Source organism: Anopheles arabiensis, chromosome 2 (genome assembly GCF_016920715.1).
Source record: "Anopheles arabiensis isolate DONGOLA chromosome 2, AaraD3, whole genome shotgun sequence".
Classification (NCBI taxonomy): domain Eukaryota; kingdom Metazoa; phylum Arthropoda; class Insecta; order Diptera; family Culicidae; genus Anopheles; species Anopheles arabiensis.
In genome coordinates, this window is record NC_053517.1 from 27419473 (window position 1) to 27440111 (window position 20639).

The 20639-nt window shown below is 45.4% G+C and overlaps 1 protein-coding gene across 1 annotated transcript; it reads right to left on the minus strand.

Annotated features, from left to right (window-relative positions):
- Nucleotides 1–19460: 19460 nt before the first annotated feature.
- LOC120894636 (NPC intracellular cholesterol transporter 2 homolog a-like) lies at nucleotides 19461–20209 on the minus strand. The gene is made up of 2 exons (XM_040297352.1): nucleotides 19948–20209; nucleotides 19461–19863 (listed from the first exon to the last, which is right to left on the minus strand). The coding sequence occupies exons 1-2, from the start codon at nucleotides 20123–20125 to the stop codon at nucleotides 19586–19588; spliced, it is 456 nt and encodes a 151-aa protein (XP_040153286.1). The 5' UTR covers nucleotides 20126–20209; the 3' UTR covers nucleotides 19461–19585.
- Nucleotides 20210–20639: the final 430 nt, after the last annotated feature.

A 20639-nucleotide genomic window follows, 5' to 3' on the forward strand; every position in this document is an offset into this window, starting at 1 on the left:
TTCTTCTTTCTTCGGTAACACGTGTTGGGGTGTAGTAGCAAACCTTCATAAATCGCATGTGACATATCAAACATCAGTACCCTCTCGGCTCCGAGGTACCATCCCCAAACTATTTGCGCGCTCTACCCAACCAGACAACCCGAGCATCGTTTGGGCTCCGAAACCCGCTGGCAGGTAACTGATGTGACTCCAAAATTCTCGAGGGAGAATTCACTGTAGCGCCACCACCATCAGTCTGGAAGCAAATGACATCGACACGCCGACACCAGCCTGTGCACCGTTAGTGGGCATCTTTGTCCGAAGATGGTTGATAAGACACGTCTCAAGTTGGGAACGAGCCTTGGAGACGTCACATCCTCACCCCTGAGTTCCAGCTATCCCTACCGAGTGTCTTGAATGCTGAGATTTTAGAAACACGTCCCTTTGGCAGAACGGCCCAATGTCTGTTGTTATTCGTTAACTACTATCAACCCGGCGGCGGGAATGTTGGGTGGTGCCGGTACCCCATCTGGAAAGGGAAAATCCCGATGGACACTTGGGGTACAACACCACGGCACCACGAATCACGAATGTCATTTTATGTGGTGACAAATAATACACAAAACACCACCCGGCTCAATGCAACGACAACGACGACGACGGCCACAATAGCCACAACGTGTCGTCCAGACAAAGGCCTGCTTTATGATGCAACACCGTAAAAGGTAATAGTGACAATTCTGGAGCATACGGTATACGGAGAGGGAGCAAACAAAACGTGGCCAGAATGTTACACAGGCCTTCCCGTGGCGTCTCCGTGGTGATTCTTTTCACCTTTTTGCGATGGAAGAAGACACCGACCAAGAGGGCGTACAGACGGTGGACGTGCCTGTCTCTGGACGGTCGTACCTTCCCCAGTTCCATCATTAGAATAGTGTTTTCTTGGAAGAATGCTGTTCAATCCTGGCGTACGATGTTGCCGCACGAAGAAGGTAGATCCTATCAGCAATAGGTGTAGGTTGAAGGGTTAGTCTCATTACATCGGAACGATGAGTTACTGCTCGGGTGATATTGTGTCACGGTCGGATCGTAATTAGGAGCAATGGCAACCTGCCGCCCCAAGTCATCTCCTCCGTTCCGGGGATGGGGATGATGGTACACAGTACACATACCACCATTCGCTTTGATTCTACGAAACAGGGTGGAGAAAAGACGAGCCAAGCGACATGATTACAAATTTAATATTCACAGATGCATTACAGCATCACCGCACGGATAGTTGCATCACGGATGTGTGCCCGAAACGGGGTAGGAAATCGTTCTCGCAAGCAATTATTCGAATAATGCCTACGTAATGTGAGCTGCATTTCACGGAACGGAAGCTTAATTTCTGCTAAGCTTTCTCGCTTGTGCGCACATCCTTCGCCCGTGCGTGGGCATCATCAGTAAGGTGTTTCAAATTAAATGCCGTACCATACCGTCGTCGTACCATGCCATGCCATGACTGTGGAGCTGGTTTCCCGAACACACGCGTGTGCAAGATGAAAGGCTGGATGCCAGTGAAAATAGCATCCCAAAATACGGGGTATGGAGCGCCGGGTTGGGAGAGAAGGCATGTGTCGCCCGATTAAATCCCTCGGCAACATCTCGCTCCAAACGTCAAACGATAAACCACAGACGCGTGTTTTGGCAGTGGGGAAACCCATTGGAGCAATAGAAGAACCGATACTAACAACTGCTACCCTGCTCCGCCTTACTTCAGCAGGGAGGGAAGAGAACAAAAAAAAAACGCACGATCATATTCCCACGACTTGTCTGTGTCATCTTCACACCCGCACCAAACTAAACCCCAAACCCCACAGAGAATAGTGACTATTGGGACAACAAAACGAAAGGAGACATCCCACAGTAGCAGCAGCAGCAGCAGCAGCAGCAGCAGCAGTAGTAGTAAACACATCATCATCAGCATCATCAACATCGTTGGCCGTGCCGTGAAAGTCGATTGGGTTCGTTGCGTCTTATGTCTTCTTGGCATCTTTTGGCATCAACATCTGGTGGAAATTAAAGGCAAATGGTTGCAAGTTATTCAGAAGGAGAGCGAACGAAAGTGAGAGCACACTTTGCTAATGGAGAGGAAGCATATGTTTCGAAGACGGTCATCGGTTCTCCGTGAATCGCACAGACATTTTGACACTTGCGATCAAATGAATGTTGAAGATCGTTCATTCTACTCACAAACAAAGCAGCAATGAACCACTAGCTGTTAAAAATGGTTTGAAGCCAACATTAAAGAAACGAATGCCAGTGACTGAATTAAGATTTCACAGATTCTACTCAGAACATGTTCTTGTTTTTCCAAGATTTTTTTTAAAAATTTCCTCAAACGATCCGTGATTTTAAAGATTTTTAATTTCAAATTATAAAATTGATCTGATCTTTCTGACTAATGAAGTCGTGTCATTTGCTAACTTTCATGCACATTTGTTACACGCTCGTCGTTAAACAATTCATAATATTTGCTTATGCTTCTCCCCCGAACAGCCCTACTCATAATTCGTTCACACTTTCTGCTCTCGTCTTTCGTCGGTTTCATCTTCACTAGCTGGACGTTCAAGTTAACTTCCACATAAATACATCATCAACGCATAATTTCGTCATATCACTTGCCACATGTGGTGTTTTCAGCCGGGAAAAAAATCTTGACCTCCCGTTGTCTCGTTTAATTTGCTAATGAAATGTTTAATGTGTGAATGTGGGAAACATCAATCGGCGGGTTTAGGCTTTGTTGGTTTCGATACAATCGGGATTAAAAATTAGCATTCAATGCTAAGCACACATGCATGCATTCAAGAAGAAACTTTACCTATTTCACTACACACAAAAATCCTTTATGTAAATAATCCATGAGGATTACACGAAGTATTTTAAGAGAATGTTGATGAAAAACAAGATCAAGCATAGTGAAAGATGCCGGTGTTAGTACATGAACTTGCAATCTATATTAGGAGCAAGGATTCAACAAAATCAAACATAACCAATCCTAAGTTATTAGAAATTAAAAACTGAACAGTTCAGCTGAATACAATAACTGAAAAACAGGAATTGTTTTAGAACTAAATAACCGACGAACTGAACAGTTGAAGAGCTAAATTTTAAATATGTAGACCGAATTGTGCAACGTGTTTCAAAAGATTTGAAATACTTAGGGATTTCAACATAAACTTAATATAAAAGACATGAGACTGGATGTCGAAAGGACAATCACAGAGCACAAAACAGATGCACTGTTTGTAGTAAGTATACACCTCCAAGATTATGTTGCGTCCTCTGTAATCGGCCCCTATTTTTCTTTACTATACCGATCCAACTCTCTAGTACCTTCAGGTGTACCGTCACTAATGCCGCATCACTTTTCACAGTAATTTTCAATTTTGCTTTCAATTCTAGCATCCGATTACGATCGTTAACAATATGCTGCAAGCACTGCAAAATATTCATGTACACTGTCCGTTGAACAGTATGCCTGGAGAATGTCGATCCAATTAGAGTTACTCGTATCAATCATTTCACCAGAACGTTCCTAGCAGGTAATTTTCCTTGCTGTTATCACAGTTCAGGAAAAGAAAAAGCATAAAACAGATTTCTGCCATGCGACCGAAGCCGTACGTTAATAAAGTTTTACCTCAAGCACCCACACACCCAGAATCGATGCTGTCGGCTGGCCAGATTCATCCACCACCATCCAACGTGCCTGGCGTGCTGCATCATAATCACCATAAATTATCTCATCCCACGGTGACTGACCAACACCCTTGCGTGGATGTCCTTTTGTGTTTCGCATCGTTGCATTTTCACTCGCGTCGAATTACGGCCAAACAAAACCGAATCGATCCAACGAAAGCACTCCGTCCGTTTTGTACGATAGCACGATCCCACCCGACAATTCGATAACCACGTGCGTCACCGTTCTCGTAATTAACTGACGCGTACCAAAAATCGGAAACCAATCATTTTAGCACCGCAAGCAGATTTGCTCGTCGCCCAGGCAACCGGCCAGATTGGACCGATCCGGTGATGAGAGTATCTAGCAGTAGCAGCATCGAACAGTTGACATCGCAGTAAGCCGGCCACCCCGGCCTGCGGCTGTTGGGAGCCGGCGCTGATGAAATCTTTTCAAAAGCCGGCCAAAACATCTCCTGATTGGAAGTGAAATAAAAACATAATTTCCAGCCGGCACACAGCGTCATGAAATTACCGCTTTCATATTCCGATTTCCGAGTAAAGAATAATATTACAGTCAGTCCATTTTTCCGTCCCTGCTCTCAGATTATCCTGCCGGTGCTGCGGGATACCTCGCCACAATAATCTGCTCGATAATTTCCCGGCACACTACCTATTACCTCCTCCGGGACATTATTGGTCGCTATAGGCAGGCATGGAAACCGTATACCAACAAACGTGCGAAATCTAAACCCCGGCACAAAATGGGCCGTTGAAATGCGACACGATAAAATCAACCAACTTCACACAAAACACCGCACGTTTTGGGGACGCTAGATTGGCTTTGCCGTGTTTGTCATCAGAGGCCACCAGCAGCAGCAGCAGTCTATCGAATTCGACCAAACGCCGGTCCTGGAGGGTAATTATCGTGCCTTGAAATCGAACCTTTGCATCGTCTGTCCAAACTGCACGCAGTATAAGGCATCGGGGTATTGAATGCTCTCCGTCCGGGGTCCGGAACTATCTGCGGTTTATCGATCGCCAGAAACCTTAGAGCGCACCGGAGCTGAATGCGTCACCGCACTACGCACCGAACTGGCGCGAACGCGTGCCAAAAAGATCAAACCTTCGAAATTCTGAGACATGACCGGTTATCGTCTATAGCAACGCCCCAGCCACAGGCATCATGGGACATCCAGAGGACCCCGATGCCGGAGGTCTTACTTCTACCGCAGCCGTACTGTCTCGCGATGTCGTGCTGCGTTAAGCCAACGGGCCCGTCATTTTCTCCGTTCCGGCTTGTTTTCTACCTTCCGCCCGTGTCTAGCCGTGGTGAATGTTCTTTGTCAACTGCGGCATACGCTTCCACGCATACCAAAAGTTGGTCGTGTGAACAAAGAGTGAAAAGAGGGCTAAAGCGGGAACTATCGTCCCTGCGAACGCCCCCCTGGCGTGTGTGCAGGCGTGTGGGTTGATGCATCCTGCTGCCTGGCCCCGCCTGACGCACAACGCATCGGAATCAGGATCGGTCGGGCATCGATGGCAGCCTATTGATTGGCCATAAAAGCGTAAAATTTATGCTTCTGCAGTCGCGCCACCATTATCGGCCCTCGCATCGCGCCCCTCCGTCTACGGATGCTGACTCAGATGTTCACATCGCACACACACATCGCAGCCGTTGCCATGGCTGGCCTGCAGACATTGTTGTATCCTGCTAATACCAGCAGGCGTCGTTCTCTTCATCATCCTATCACCGTAACTATCATCAAACGATAGAGAGAGTGTGTATGTGTGTGTGTTGGTGTGCGTGGGGAGATTTTTAATGCGACACAACTTTCCTTCCACACCTTGTATCATCATTGGTTCGATAGTTCCCGGTGGCCAACAATGTAGCGGATATCCTTTCCACGACCACGACGAGGACGGTTCTTCACACTGTTCTTCACACTGCAGGACACTCCACACCTCCGAGAAAATGCATAAAGCAAAACCCGAGTAAAAAAAAAACAAGAACCCTCCATAAAGCCGATTGGCAAATTCTCACCAAAGCTCAAAGCGAGAACGAGAGAGAGAGAGTGAATGGAGTGGAAACTTGATCAGCCTGGTGCGAACCTGATACACACACCGTATCCCGCTTCCTGGGACCGCCGGACCACCGCCGAATGGTCGCGTTAATGGTAATCATAATATTATAGGTTCAATTTTCGGCAACCATTTGAAGCCGCATTATGTGAACACATTCCAATTGGAGAGGTTGGGAAGGGGCCATCGAGCGGCGAGGATGGCACCGATGGCTCATCGGAACGGGACATCATAATGCGATATAACTGCCATTGGCTGTTGATTTTCGACAATTCATCAACCGTTCGGTTGGGAGGTGCTGCTGCTTCCCTGTGCTCTGTGCCGAACATTGCTCAGCTTATCGTCCAGCATCCGGCCGGTCGCCCATTTATGATTCATCGGCATAAAATCACGCAAAGCTTGCCGGTGTGGAAACGGTTCGAACCGTAGTGGTGGTGGATGGTGGGTGCAGGAGAGGGTGAAAAATGCGTTAATATGGCGTCCATCCGGGTGCGCTTGCATGGTGGTGCTCCCGGGAGGGATAATGCACGTAACTCGCTACGCTCAATTTGGATGCACTCATCCGTTTCATATTTATGGATATTTTAAATTGAACAGTAAAATGCTTTCTTCCCCAGAATCGTCAACGTTTTTGCGGGGGGTAGCACTTTTTTGGTGGTTGTTTTTTTCTGTTTGGGCCTTACAATCGCTGTTTACAGCCATTAAATTGATATTTCGTTCAAGTTTTTGGTGTTGATGTTGTTGTTGTTTTTAGTTGCTTTAAGCCTTTAAAGGGTTTTTGGTTGCACTGGAGTTGCAAAATCAGCCCAAAAAGCGTCATTCGTTTGAATAAGAATATCATTCTTTAGAATGCTGTAAAAACGAGAATACTACTATGGTGCAAGATTTTTCCGTTTGCTCATATCTTTCCACTTTACAAACAGCCATAACGAACCCATGATTGATTTCGATGGCGGAATGAAAAAAATCCAACATTATTAATGACATCGAATATTTTACGACCGAGACCGGGGTCCCTGGCTGCCCAGAGCTTCCGAATGGGCAGAAGGCAGCGAAATACCTAATTATCTGATTTCCAACCCCACCCCACCACATAAAACGAACGTTGGTCGCAAATCCCACCAACCAATCAAAAACCGTCCTTCCGGGTGACGGGAAATATGGTAAAACTTTTTCTCATTTTGAACTTTTGTACCACCAAACAAGTGTTTTGCCTGTGGGGGAGAGAAGACTTTCAGCATCAAGAAGTATGACATTTTGATCTTTTTCGCTATTTCCTTGTTGGCCGGATAGAGCGGACAGTATGGAAACAAAAAACATTCTCCAATTCGGGCCGGCTCGTTTTACTGCATTTCTCTGTACCGCTTTTAATGTGGAACTGTGTTGTTGTTGAAATATTTAACCATCGAGCGTCCCTCCGTCCTGTTAAACGTACCATAAATAAGTTAAAATACAAATACCAAACCTCTGCTCGGTGGGTAACGACAAACGGCTTGGCCGGGCGACGATTCAAAACACCCATTACCGGGTGCAATTGTGAGCGGAGCGCTTCTCGAGTGGACGATTTATTTTGGATCGTGTTCTTATTCTCCAGTCGTTTCACGACTTTTGGGGAGCAAGGGTAAAGGAAGGATGGATGATGGGGGGTCACGAGCAGCCCCAAATTGTAATAAAGCGTTTCGAATTGGATTTACTGTAATTCGCATACCGCATGGGCCAGAGGCAGAGTGGTGTGCCGGATCGATCGAGTCGGAGATGCAGCCAGTCGGAAGATGACGGTCCAAAATCGTAAAAAAAACTCATCTTTATCCTTCATACTCCCTGCTACTGCTCCAAGAGCGCGGCACAGGATTCAATGGTCGTAAAAAAGGCGGCCGGCATGACGACGGCACTCTTCTTCGTCAATCGTCACTTGAGCTGCTGGTTTGCCCATTAACCGAACGTGCTCATCGAGTAATGGTCGCTGAATCGGAGCAGTGTGTTGATGCTGGGAGAGATTTTTTTTTATAACGAACCGGTCTGCTATTTTACTGCTACATCGATTGTCTAGACTTTTATTGCTTCATCGAGCTAAAATGTAAGATCCAAAAAATTGACAAGTTATTGTAACTAAATGCTGTTACTAAAAGAATGTTTCGTTATGAAGAATTCTTCAAAATATCTCTTGTTGCCATCAAACTATTCACGCCAAATGCAATCCAGCTCAACAATAAAAGCGAACAAAATCAAACATAGACCATGTTCTTGTTTGACCTTTTGATCTGGATCATATTTTCAAAATCAACTATACACTTGTAGGTACAACGCACAGCTTGAAAACAAGTTTCGTGTGTTGTCGGTTTATCCAATCAATCCAAACCTACGCATCGATGAAAATAGATCAGGAAATACAGGTTGCATGCATCTAATGAAACATGTTCGAATGTCAATAAACAAGTCGATAACAGGTCGTCAACACATGTTCCTATGGATTAGAGATGCGTTGGAGTCTTGCCATTCCACATACGTTTGCTGTCTCTCTTAGCTCTCGCTATGCTAAGGTATTATGATATATTTTGGAGCTACATACCATAAAGTTTGTCGATCTCTGACCTTGATGCGCTAAGCTGGATCATTGAATGACTGTAACCTTCATACTGTCACTTTTATTATTATCAAAAAAGACATTCGTTTTCCCCAATTTCCACAAAACAAAAACAAACAACACTTTAATCAAACCCCTGCCTTTGAAACAATTCTCTAAGTACTGAACCACCTTACCGTCGTATGAAAGTTCCGTACTCCTTCCCACCTTTTTTTCATCCGACAAGATTAATCCTTTTCATCTCGCACACCACCACCGCTCAGGTGTACCACAGGAAAACCCTCGACGCCGTATTAACCGCGAGCCCACCAGCCCATCAACCCTTATATCATGCCGCGAAACCCGCAAATTAACCTGAGGGCACCCTGTTGCCTGCTACACCCGGACACCGGAAGCTCATCAACTGTCTGTAGCAAAACGAAACGCGAAAAGGATGGCGCAGCACCCAAGGACACATACAGGGCACACACAAAAACACATTTTCACGGGGATTTAGGGCACCAGCTGCTTCTTAAATGAACCGGTGTTTGATTAATGCCAATCCCGCCCTTCCTTTCCCTACCTCACCAGTCGTTCGGGTAGGAATTGTGAGAGAAGCCCACATAATGTGCGTTTGATAGATGTTTGCTGTTTGCTAAGCGCCCTCCCACGTGCTTGCGTATTGTTTTGCGTTTTGTTGTAGGGGGGGGGGGGGGTAAAGGTGTGTATCTTTCGTTTCATATCACTTCAAATTGTTATGTACGGATGGCGGCAAAATGGTCGTTGCGGGGAAAATAACATGTTTTTCATGGATACTTCCAGCTTTTTGCGATTATGTGATGAATTCCATGAAATTGTATTGCTTTACTAACAAAACAGCAAGCTTTTATGCTTTGGGCGGTCCATTGCAATTTGCATTCCATCTGTTGATTAGAATTAGTGTATTGTTTTCATCGTTATTTGCATTTTTAGATTCGATCGATTTGATTGACACCAACGGCCACACGTGGACCATAGTTTATTACCCAGATTACATTCCATTTTGCAACGATGTAGTTTAATCCAATCAGTGAGCGATCGAACTTCCATATCAAAGCTCATAGTCCTTTTTCCATGTGTTGCTATCTCGTCCTTATCCAACACGCACTGAGACACTCCCTTTCCTTCTCGGGTAATCGAAACCAGCCCACCGGGGAACAACGTTTCACACGCCGTTTCTATTGCCCCATGCCTGCCAGTGTGTCACAGTGGATCCGATTGCAAATTGTGTGAAAAACAAGCCCCGCTACCTCTTTGCCAATTCCCATTCCCAAGTTTGATTCCAGCATTTTCCAGCAGCGCTTTGCTAATAGAGACCCCGCTACTGCACAACACCCGATGCTAGCCAACCGATTGGACCAACTTTCGGAATTCGGTGCGCACAGGTGCGGGTGCGAACTCGACAAGCAATTGTGCAATTGTAGATTGCTGGAAGGTCGTTTGACCTGCATAGAACGGTCCCCCGTTCCCACACAGGGGGAAAGGATTTATGCAAATAGGCATGAAATCGCAAACAGCGCCCTGAACTTTCTGGGCCTTCAGGACGCTTGGTTGTTGCTGGTTTAGGGGTTGCGCCGGGTTAGGCGTGAAGTACCCGCGGGGCACAAGTATTGAGGTGTGAGTTTGGCGATAATTGGCACTTCGGGTATTGTTTGCGCACAGCGTGCGTAACAGAAGCTTGATGCACCCAGGTGTGTGTGTGTGTGTATGTGTGTACATTGAAAGCTTTCACGCCAGGGCTTTCATTCACCTTTTTTGTTGCGTATGCTGTAGTCTAATACCTCTCGGAACTGCTTCCGTACGCAAAAGCTGCCAGGATTAACCATCAAACAGCATTCGGTTGGGCATGGGGTATTTTTTGTTTGCCTCCTTTTTTCCAATGTTAAGGATTAGCTAAACGATTCTTCAGCACGGTAAGTGGGCTCTTCAATGGTCACGCAACCGCTTAACACTGAAGAGGCACTTCATTGCAAACCATTTAACACCTTTTCATGCACTCGGAAAAACTCAAACACAAGGGAACGCGCATTGCGAATTGGGTTTTTGGGAGTTTTTTTTTTTTGTTCCTATTTCTCCGGAACCATAAGCAGGGGATACTGTCTGCCGGGGGCAGGACTTGTTGTCACTTCGTAAAGCCTTAGCCGTTTGGCCGTGCGATCCGTTTCGATCCGATTATACCTTCAACAAGGCAATTGGGGACAGCAATTCATTCGCTATTCAACCTGAGCACAGAAGAACTTTGCCCATTCTCACCATCCGTAAGCCCTGGTCGAAGGTGGTGTGTACGTGCAGCTGATGAAGAGTGGACTTTTCTAGCCGATTAGTTTCCGGGCTTCGCCTGAGAGGCTAACAAATGAAAATCGGTGTTGAAGAGTTTTATTAAAAACTTTCAAGCCTCGGAAGAAAAGCTTCCCATAAAACGGTTGGTTCGGCACGAGAGGGAAAAAGATTCGCGCCGGAAAGGATCAACTCTTAATTAAACTCTATTACTTCTTCGAGATCAATTAGCAACGACGGCCCTTGATTTGCGCTGGTGATTGCCGATCTACACCGGAAACTGGCCCAGAACGGCACCGTCTATTGCCAATGAAGTGCACTCGATTGCACTGCAAATCTCGCTTCAAAATTGGCCAACCGCCAGGAGAGAAGTTAGTTGCGGGTGGGGGGAGGGTTTGGCGAAAGTAGGCGAAAGCGCAACCCCGCTGCGTTACATCTCAAGCACTTTCCACTTTCGAGATAGCGGGAGAGAGTGTACGATCGCCCCCAAAATAGGACTCAAAAGGGCCACGGGACAAGGTTCGACGTAAATTATTTCCCGAAAGATAACGAAAAAAGTGTTGTTTGAGTATGGACCGAACCAAAAAAAAAAATCGAACACGATGAAACTTTTTTCTCCCCTTTTCGTCGCATATTTTGCTTCCCCTAATGGCTTGCTATTTCAGCTGCTCGGTGGCGGTGAGCTTTGGTTTTGAAACTGCAAACGACCGAGGAAGCGTTCATTTAACGACAAAAAAAAAATCGATCGAAATTGGGTTCATGTCATAGTGCGAACAGCAAAACTGCTGCGGGTATGGGTAGAACCGATCGAAGTGGAATCAATTTAACTTTTCATTTAGCGCCTGATAGCACTGCAGCACTGCCTCACTAGCGTCGCCTGCTGAGATTGTGCATTGCGAAAAGCTCTGCGAAAAGCAGGCGCAAAAGGGTAGAAAAATGTGTGCCGAAAGTGATGGAATCGAAAAGCGAAAAGCTTAATCGACAGTGCACAAATAAATAAAAGTGTTTTAGAACTGGAATGGATGGGGCTGGGTGGGCAGCTGAGGCTTTGAGTTAAAGTTTTCTATTTTATATTTGCCCCGTCAGTCGTCACTTCAAATTGGGTAATTAATTGTGATTAAAAAACTGCCAATCAGCGGGATTGCAAATATCGTTGCCTAGTTCCAGTTCAAAGTTTAATAGCTAATATTGGGAATATGTGAGGACTAGACCTTTCAGCAATATTTTAGATGTATTGATTTATTGAATGTTCTGTAGAAATACCATATTTGGACGCATCTCACTAGCTGGTTCTGTTTTAGTTAACAGTTAGAGAGCTAACTAGCGAGACAGAACCACCGACAGAGAGCTAACAACGAGACGTAATTACACAAGATGTACCATTTACATTTACCAATCGAATTCAAATATTCAACGGTTTAAAAGTTTCTACCATTCCTCGAACCATACAAATTAGCTTTTTTACTTTCCGCCCAAAACTCGTGATTAAGTTGTTAATCTAATACTAACGTGTGTACGCTTAGTAGAAGAACAAAACGATCTTCCAGCAATACTAACATGATCGCAAATATTCTTACTCAAAGAAAGAAAACCAAAAGGCTCACTGATTCTGTCTCAAGTTATACAGGGTTTTCCAGGGGTTCTCATAGTTGTGGGACACTTCCTAGACTCTTTCCCTTTGGAAATGAAGTTCATACGTTGGAAATTGAACTCTATGGCACCCTTTTTGGACAGGATCGTTGGAAATTTCTATTGGATTTGTCTAACAAGGGTGCTAGATAGTCAAATTCCCATTACAATAAGTTCATTTCAAGTAAGAAAGAGATTATATAGTTTCCCACAGCTATGAGAACTCCTGGAAAACCCTGTAATCTATGTTTTATTTGCACAAAACCGCACCGTGAATAAATATTTAGCTTATATAAAAGAAAAACATCAAAATTCTTCCTATCTTTCCCTACATTTATTTCAATTCAGTTACAGCTAAATATATTTTTTTGCAAATTCAATTCAACGCTCAACTCTCGCCAGTTTTTAATGCTGCCAAAATGTGGGCCCTTCCTTTAGTCACACGATGCAACTTAACCTACAACACCACATCAATGGAATCGTGAGTAATGGAACCACTTTCAGCCCAACATCTTTTACCCATCGCAAGGCAAATCTATACGACCATCACCACCACGTCCCAGACGATGCTTCCAACGCGCCGAATATGTTACCAATTCGGGGTGATGTAAAATTCAATCTACAGCCACCAGGAGGAAAACCCATCACAACAACAACAGCAACACCAACAACAGGGAAAACGAATCCCTGAGCTGAAGGTTTTGCACCTTTTTCCTGGAACGTTTTAAAGCACGCTGGCATAGAGCCAAGAAAGGGCACAAGTGGATGCGATACGCCACGCAGGGGAGTATGCGATCTCTCCCCGGCGGTGTTCCGGTGGATGGAATAAGATAAATAAAAAGTGATTTACCTTTTATTGGATACATCGATTGGCAATTGCTCCAAGCCAAAAATCTTCACCCGATTAGATTTCTACCTGTCCGCGGGTGTGCTCGGTGTGCTAGAAAAGGGCATCACGCCCGTGCCCTACAAGCGCCGGCGATACAGGCTGGCTGGTGGTGTACTGTAGCTTCTAGCCAGCGAGCTTTCGGCGGTTCCGATTGGCAGCACGAGCTTGTGCATGACGCTCACGAACTGTCGATTCGTCTGTGGGAGAAAGCAAGCATAAAATATTGCTATAAATGCCCAATGCCAGCAGCTGCGGATCAATCAACCGTTTCCGTTTGACTGTTAAACTTCCCCCGCACACTTTTCCCGGAATCTATAACTATCAATTTTAACACACACATACACACACCGCAATGTACGCTTTTAGGCAATCCCTTTTTGAGTTGGGATACATTTTCATTGTGGGGATATTGCCACACTTCCGATTGTTGTGAAAATATTCATCAAACTCGTGCTCATTTAATTTATTTGCGAGTTCTGAACCTCCAAAACTTTCCCCCGATCAGTGCAGCCGTCGGTAGTAGAATGTTTTGATCATCCTCATAGTCCTCGGTGCATACCGCTAAGGCCGGCATTTTTGGGGCATTCTCTAAGCGGCACTCGCCAATATCAAGCGGCAGCCGCCTGTGGCCAATGAAAGTTTGTCCAAACTTTCCATCGCTCATTGCCGTTCCTTCCCTAGCCCATCCAACCGGGCTGCCCAAGGAATCCTAAGCATAACGAATTTTCCAACTTCTTCCCCCGCAGTGCCGTCGGCTTTGTGATGGAAAATGTCTGTCCCTGGACTCCTTCGCCCTCCTCATTGCCAGAAGCGGAAGCAAACGATTGTTGCTTCTTAACGGGAGAAGGTTTTTTTTTTCGTTTTTCATTCCTTCCACCAATCATCTACCACGTTCCGCACTTTTGACTTTTCCAGCCCAACTAACTCAGGAAGCAAAACAGAACCGTTGGAGCGCTCTGGAGCACGAAACGCAAGATTACTTTCTCACCACCCTGCGGGAATTCGCAACAGGCCAAAAGATTCATAAAGATTTCGACACTGGTGGGGCGCTGAAACCGTGGTGCCCCATTGCTTTGGGCGCTTCTTCCGTGCTGTACAATCTAGTTCCTGCTTAGAAAGCCTTCCCATTTCACTGGTGCCTTCAGGTGAAATGGGGGGGGGGGCACAGTGGTATTTACTAGGACTTGATTCATTCACACATATACACATACAGCGATGCAGGGTGGGATTTTTATGCCCCTAGAACGCACAAATCAGTGGCGCTCGGAATGGTTTAAGAATGTGTTTTGTGTGAAAGTGTATGTGCGGGGGGTGGTGTAAATATTTTATGCTCATACTGTTATTACACTCGCCGTAAAATATATTCCAAATCATACATTTTCATTATTCACAAAAGGTGTATTTGTACTGGTTGCATTTTTATTTTTTGGAGAGAGAAAGGAGTAAAAATCGAACCATCAAATGTGAGCCACATCTAACCACCACCCGAGCTCCCGATTGGCAACGATGCCCGCATTTCCTCAATCGGTTGAGCCGCAAGGAAAAGGGGGTGGACTTGGTAGAAGTAACAAACGGCGTAAACGTAGCTGGGGAAAAGTGTAAAACATCAAATAGCAAAACCGGGGGCAAAGCGATTTCAGGCAGCATCCTCTTCTTCAAGTACCGAAACACCTCGGGGCTTCTTCCAAATTTCTACTCAGTTTCGCAGGCATTTGGTACCAGATGCGCTTTCTACTGTTTTCAATGCCCCAGGCTCAAATGGAGTCAAACAGTCAGCCGTTGCCTGTTGAAAAATCTGGATACAGCAAACCGGATTCCGGTTAGGCCATAATCGTTTGTTTGTCCTGCGAGGGGATGGATAAATATGTACAATTACTGGGCGGCCCAGGCAAGTGGACTGAATTGGCTCAAGGCGGATACTAAACTTCTTCAACCATTCTTAACCTTTGACTGATATGGGAAATAGTATTTTTTTATGTTTATTCCTCGTAATATACAGATCCGCTTAAGGTGTAATCAAATCAGCGATATAATTCACATAAAACATGCAATAATGCCTTAATACAATAGAGTAATCTACTTTTAAAAGCAGTTAAAATAACATCATGTCCCATTCGTGCCACGGAGTTTTTGGTTTCATACTGCCCTTTTTAATGCACTCACAGTGCAGCAGTTCATAGTTTTTTTGCAGACAAGAAGCAAAAAGAAGAAAACATTCCGTCCGTTCGGCAGGAGTTTTCAATAAATTTAAACTTCAAACTACGTAGAACGCTTCAGTTCGTTTCCGGAAATCCGACTGCACGTAAATCTTTGACCAGACTCCATTTATTTGTAGTGCTGTTGTACAACTTTTCTGGGCCAGGTATTGGTGGCACGAAGGCTTTTTTTTTGGGGGCTCGTCCTTATTCTCTCTTTGTAACAAAACTTTCCACCATTGTGCGCGTACAGTAGTGGGTATGCTTCAGCTGTGCTTCTGTTCCTGTTCGGTGATAAATTTCCATTTTGTTTTTGGCACTTTCAGAACAGAGTGTGTGTCTCGCTCGTGAGCGAACAAAACTTTCACTCCCAGAAAGCCGATTAGAGCGAGATCGCGCACGACACAAAACGAGCGAATAAAGGATGTAGTTTTTAGAGTTTTTCAAGTGTTTCGTTATCTTTGAAAAGCAGGTTACTGTTGTACCTGGCAATTGTGGATAAAAGGAACTCTTTCGAATATTTAAATCTAAACGCGTTCAGCAAAAGCTCTTGCATTATGACTTACAAAACAGTGTCAAACTTGGGCCCACTTCTGCACCAATATATCGCAAATAAATCAACAACAGGTAGGACCCCTCTCAAAAAGCTCACCATCAAAGCGATAGCAGCCCGTAAGCCAGTCACTTCCATGCTAGCAATCAATCAAAAAATACCCTTTGCCAAATCTGTTCCAAACCCTCCGAACCTTCGCCCCTGATTAGCCTTTAATGAGCGATCCGTTTCAGGTTCATCTTCATTCGCGATTGCTTCTCTCAACAGCGACCCAACACCCCGAGGGCACAAACGCACCATTGCGAGGTGGAAATAAATAAAATTCGCTAACAAACTAATTCACTTTCTGTTGCAGAACCCGTAAATCCGTCAACGAAATAATCCGGCCGGCGGACGGATTCGGCCGACCAAGGTGCCGCTGACAGGTACGGCCCCGTACCGTCGTCTCCACATTTCACCTGCAATCAAACTGCAAAATCAAATCGCTCCATCCTTTCGCACAGCTGGGAAAGGAAATTGAGAGGGAGAAAAAAGGGCAAAAAAGGGAGGACCCCGGGAACACCGGGATTTTCTGTGGCGAGAGGGGAAAAAGCGGAAACGATACTAAACAAGCCGTAAAGATTGGTGAGCGCTTACCTCCCGCTCGTGGGTTTGCCGTGAGTCTTTCGGCAAAATACGAATTTAATTGAACGGAACAACCAATCAACTAACCATTAAGAGCTGCTCCAAAACATGCCCCCTTCCCGAAGGATGTGGCCGCCCCTTGAATCGAATGAGCAGAGTTTTTGGCTTGGTGGGGGGAAATTGGTTTCGGGGTGATGTCCAAACTTCCATTCCGCCGGAGGGCCGGAGGATTGACTGTATCCACTTCCACCGCGGTAAGTTTGGCCCATTCCTGCCAGGGACTTTGGCGGAAAGGTTTTGTTTGGATTTGCAATTTGGCTGAACGAAATTTAATCAGAAACAGAGGCTTATACATTTGGCCATCCTTACAACGTACAGCAGCTCTGTCGTCAGTCTATGTCCTTCCACGAAGTAAAATGGGAAAATCAGCAAAGAAGAAGCTATCCGTATCGGTTCACTTTAAAGTATCTGTGTATAGCATGCCTTTCAGTTCTAGTTGCGCTTTTTTTACTTTCCAAATAAAACTTAACCTTCATGATGTAAGAAAAACATCTTCAATGTTTCTACCCCCTGGGCACTAGACAAAAGGGAACTTATCGTAGGAAGTAAAGGGGCAAACGCAATGCCACAATGCCCAAAAGTGTATCTTCCGTCTATGATAAAGACAAATTGCTTTCGCCAAAGCAGCTCGCTCCGGTGTGCTGGCTTTGCTAAATTTATACAATTCTTTTTGCTTGTAGCCCCGGACCTACCAAACACAAGCAAGTGCGTCGGGATGGTGGCCAGCAAGCAGACAGGCAAGGAAACGAAAGAACAAATTTAACCCCAAACCCTGCCGGGAGAGAATTGGGTTGGTTATTTTAGGATCGCAGGCGGAACCAAGCAAACAGAACCTCTTTTTTCTAAGAGAGTCCTAGAATGGTATCGAACCACGCATCGAACCTGATATAGCTGGGGCCTTAAGAAGTATTACTGGAGAGCTATTTTACTTATTTCACTTCGTTCGCGATTGATTCGCCTCAATGTTCGATTTTAGAAAGTGGTTCGCTTCGAGCTGCGTGCTTAGAATATTAATACACCAACCGACGAACGCCAGCAGTACAACACTAACCTTCGACCAGCGGGAAATTGTTTTAGCTTATTGAAACAGATTCTCCTTCGGTAGGGATAGGGCAAAGGGAATTAGTTTTTCACTCGAAATTATTTACCAAACAGTCCATTGCCGGACCTCGGGGTACTAATATACTTCAACCTTTCCAATTGTTTGTATATAAAACTCCCATATATCCCAATGCTAGCGGAGGTTTATCACAGATGGTCATGATCCAGACACTCCTCATTGTAGCATTTGGTAAGCTCGTAACAGTTAAAACTTTAATTTCGATTGCACTCGCATTGTGGTGGTGAACGCATTGGTTGTTGATGGGCAAGATCCGCCCAGCCCGTTCGCTCGCTCATTGTATCAATTGTTCGATCCGAGCCGTCGTCAGTCGATGCAACAAAAGCCACCCGTTAATGGCTTTCCAAAGTGCAATCGCCTTCTAATGCGAGTCGATTGAGATTGTTTGCCCTTTCCTTGCATTTATGCTTTACGTGCGCAGATGGTTACAATCGCGTGGCCATTCATCGTTTTTCAGCCCGTGCGTATCATACAAAACGCCCAACAGCGCTGTAGCGTCAATGTGCGTCTTCTTGCCACGGATCGATATCCTCACGCACTAATTTGCTGGGCTAATGTTTCGAAGAGCAGTCATAAGCAGGAGGAAATGAGAATGTTCTCCCTTTCGCTTAAGGTTATTATTTATGTTAAATGAGATCATTTTAAACATTACTATCGCTTTCATTGGCGCACACATATTTTGTACGAGGTGCGCTCGAAAGCCTCCCGGAACCGGTATCAATTTCATACCACTCGGCTGGGAGATGAAATCGGTTATTGGTTTGGGGAGGCTTACGGCAGACCCACTACATCCCGTACTGTACCAATCCTCCCCAATAGTTGGGAAATGATAAATGATATCGCTGCTAATAATGAAATACGAGCCGTAACGGAGCAACGGCTGGAACCCCATCCAGCCTCTACCCAAAGGCAAACGCCAGATGAATCTGTCCTCCGCACACCAACAGAGTTCCTGCTGATGAACCAGCACTTGATGCACATTGCATCTGAAGCCACTTTCTTCTGGCACTACCAAAGTTCCCTCTTTCCCCGAAATGCTCATCCCGATAGAAACAAAGAACCGCAAACAACGAAGCATCGAACCGTTGGATTACCATACACGCCCGAACCCTATCGAACAACGATGAGACGAGACGAGCATGTTTATTAGCGTATGAAATATTTACGATAATCGTTTGCCGCTGGGTCGCTTCGTCTCGACTCCAGCCCAAGCCACGGTCGCTTTGGATGAAGTTGCAATTTTTTTGTCTTGCTTGCTTCACTTGCTATCGTTCAATTATTTGCTGTGTCGAGAGAAATTTACCAACCGATCGGCCGGAATGATGTGCAGATGATGAACAGCAGAGGGTCGTAGTATAGCGGTCGGGAGCGGTTTTATGCCGTCTTAATTACCACATTACGGGATGGATACCGTATGGTTATGGCTGCCGGGATCGTCTACTTGACCCGTAATCCAAACAGTGTTTAATCACGTCAAGATGTGCTTGCACTTGCATTTCACACGCGCGCTGGCCTTGGTTTGGGTGCTCCGGGTTAACAACCTTGTACCTTGATGGTCGCCATTCGTAGCGTTTTAGTGCTATAGACTAGAAGCAGGACTACAGCAAGCAAAGCAAATGGGGCTGTTTCTTGACACGATTATTTAAAGTTATCGTTTTATGAGCTATATAAATATTAGTATGTCTATAACTATGTTATATATAGGATAATTGTTGTTAACCAAAAAGCAATTTGCCATTTTCTTTTAAACGATCGCTTATTTATTTAGCTGGCTTATCCATAACCTAAACTAATACTCTTATCGATAGCACACATCTCGCCTCATGTCCAGTTCCAACCTTCACGATGCAATCACTCACTTGTTGGCAGTGACAACTTGAGCATCAACGACAAAGCAGCTAACGGAATTGTTATCCTGATCGACGAGATCGATCTCAATGCTCAGGCTAACGAGCGGATAGATCGACAGGATCGGCATGGTCAGACGGTAGGTAACATCCTCGTTGGCCGACAGCGGGCAGCTGCTACCCTGCAGGAAGTTGCAAGTGATGGCGTTCGAGCCAAGTGGATAGTTGGTCACCACACCGAGTGCCGTCGCGGTGGCGATCGTAGTCATCGAGGTAACGGCACGATCTGACCAATCAAACAAATCAAACCAAACCAAAAGTTAGCTACGTCAGCGCGCGTACTAGGATTCTACGGGGCGAGGAGGCTTACCGGTAGTAAAATCGATGAGTCCAATCACATCCTGTCCGCGAACGAGATTGCAGGGAGGAGCGGTACATCCTTCAATGACCACGTTTGTCGGTTGCGGGCGTCCTCCACTACACGCGCGGGACACATTACCGTACGCGAACGCCGGAACCAGCGCAATCAAGAGCAGTACACGGAACATGTTTGCTGATAAAGGTTTTTGTCACACTTTTCAGTTCACTTAACGTTTAATTCGTGCTGTTATAAGCTGCTGTTAATAGAACTGGCTACTGTTTGAGTGATGTCCAACTCTATCAAGCGCCGGCTTTTATACCACACGCAGACCGCCACTCATCGTACACTGACCCTATTGATATGGCTTTAATCTTGACAATTGGTTCAATTTTTTTTTATCTTACTATCATCCATAATTTGATTTATATGTGAACAGGTGTGCCGTTTCAAAGCCGCGTCAGCGACACCGACACGAGACCTCTCATGATAAAGATAGCAACAGCAACAGCGCGAAACAGGTGTTCAACACCAGGTGTTCTAAGGCATTCAGGCCACTTGGAACGTTGAAACAAATCCGCATCGAGCTCTTTTTTTTGCTCTGATATTGGGGAGATTAGTTAATTACAGTTCGGTGCGATTATCAGCATACAAAGTCACATCTTAATTATCGATTACAAATCAGCAATGTGCAAGCATTTGCT

Excerpts from the sequence above, each read along its gene's own strand:
- LOC120894636 (XM_040297352.1), bottom strand. The coding sequence starts at position 20,125 with ATGTTCCGTGTACTGCTCTTGATTGCGCTGGTTCCGGCGTTCGCGTAC. Across the intron at positions 19,864-19,947 it reads ACTCATCGATTTTACTACCG|ATCGTGCCGTTACCTCGATG; the intron begins GTAAGCCTCCTC and ends TTGATTGGTCAG.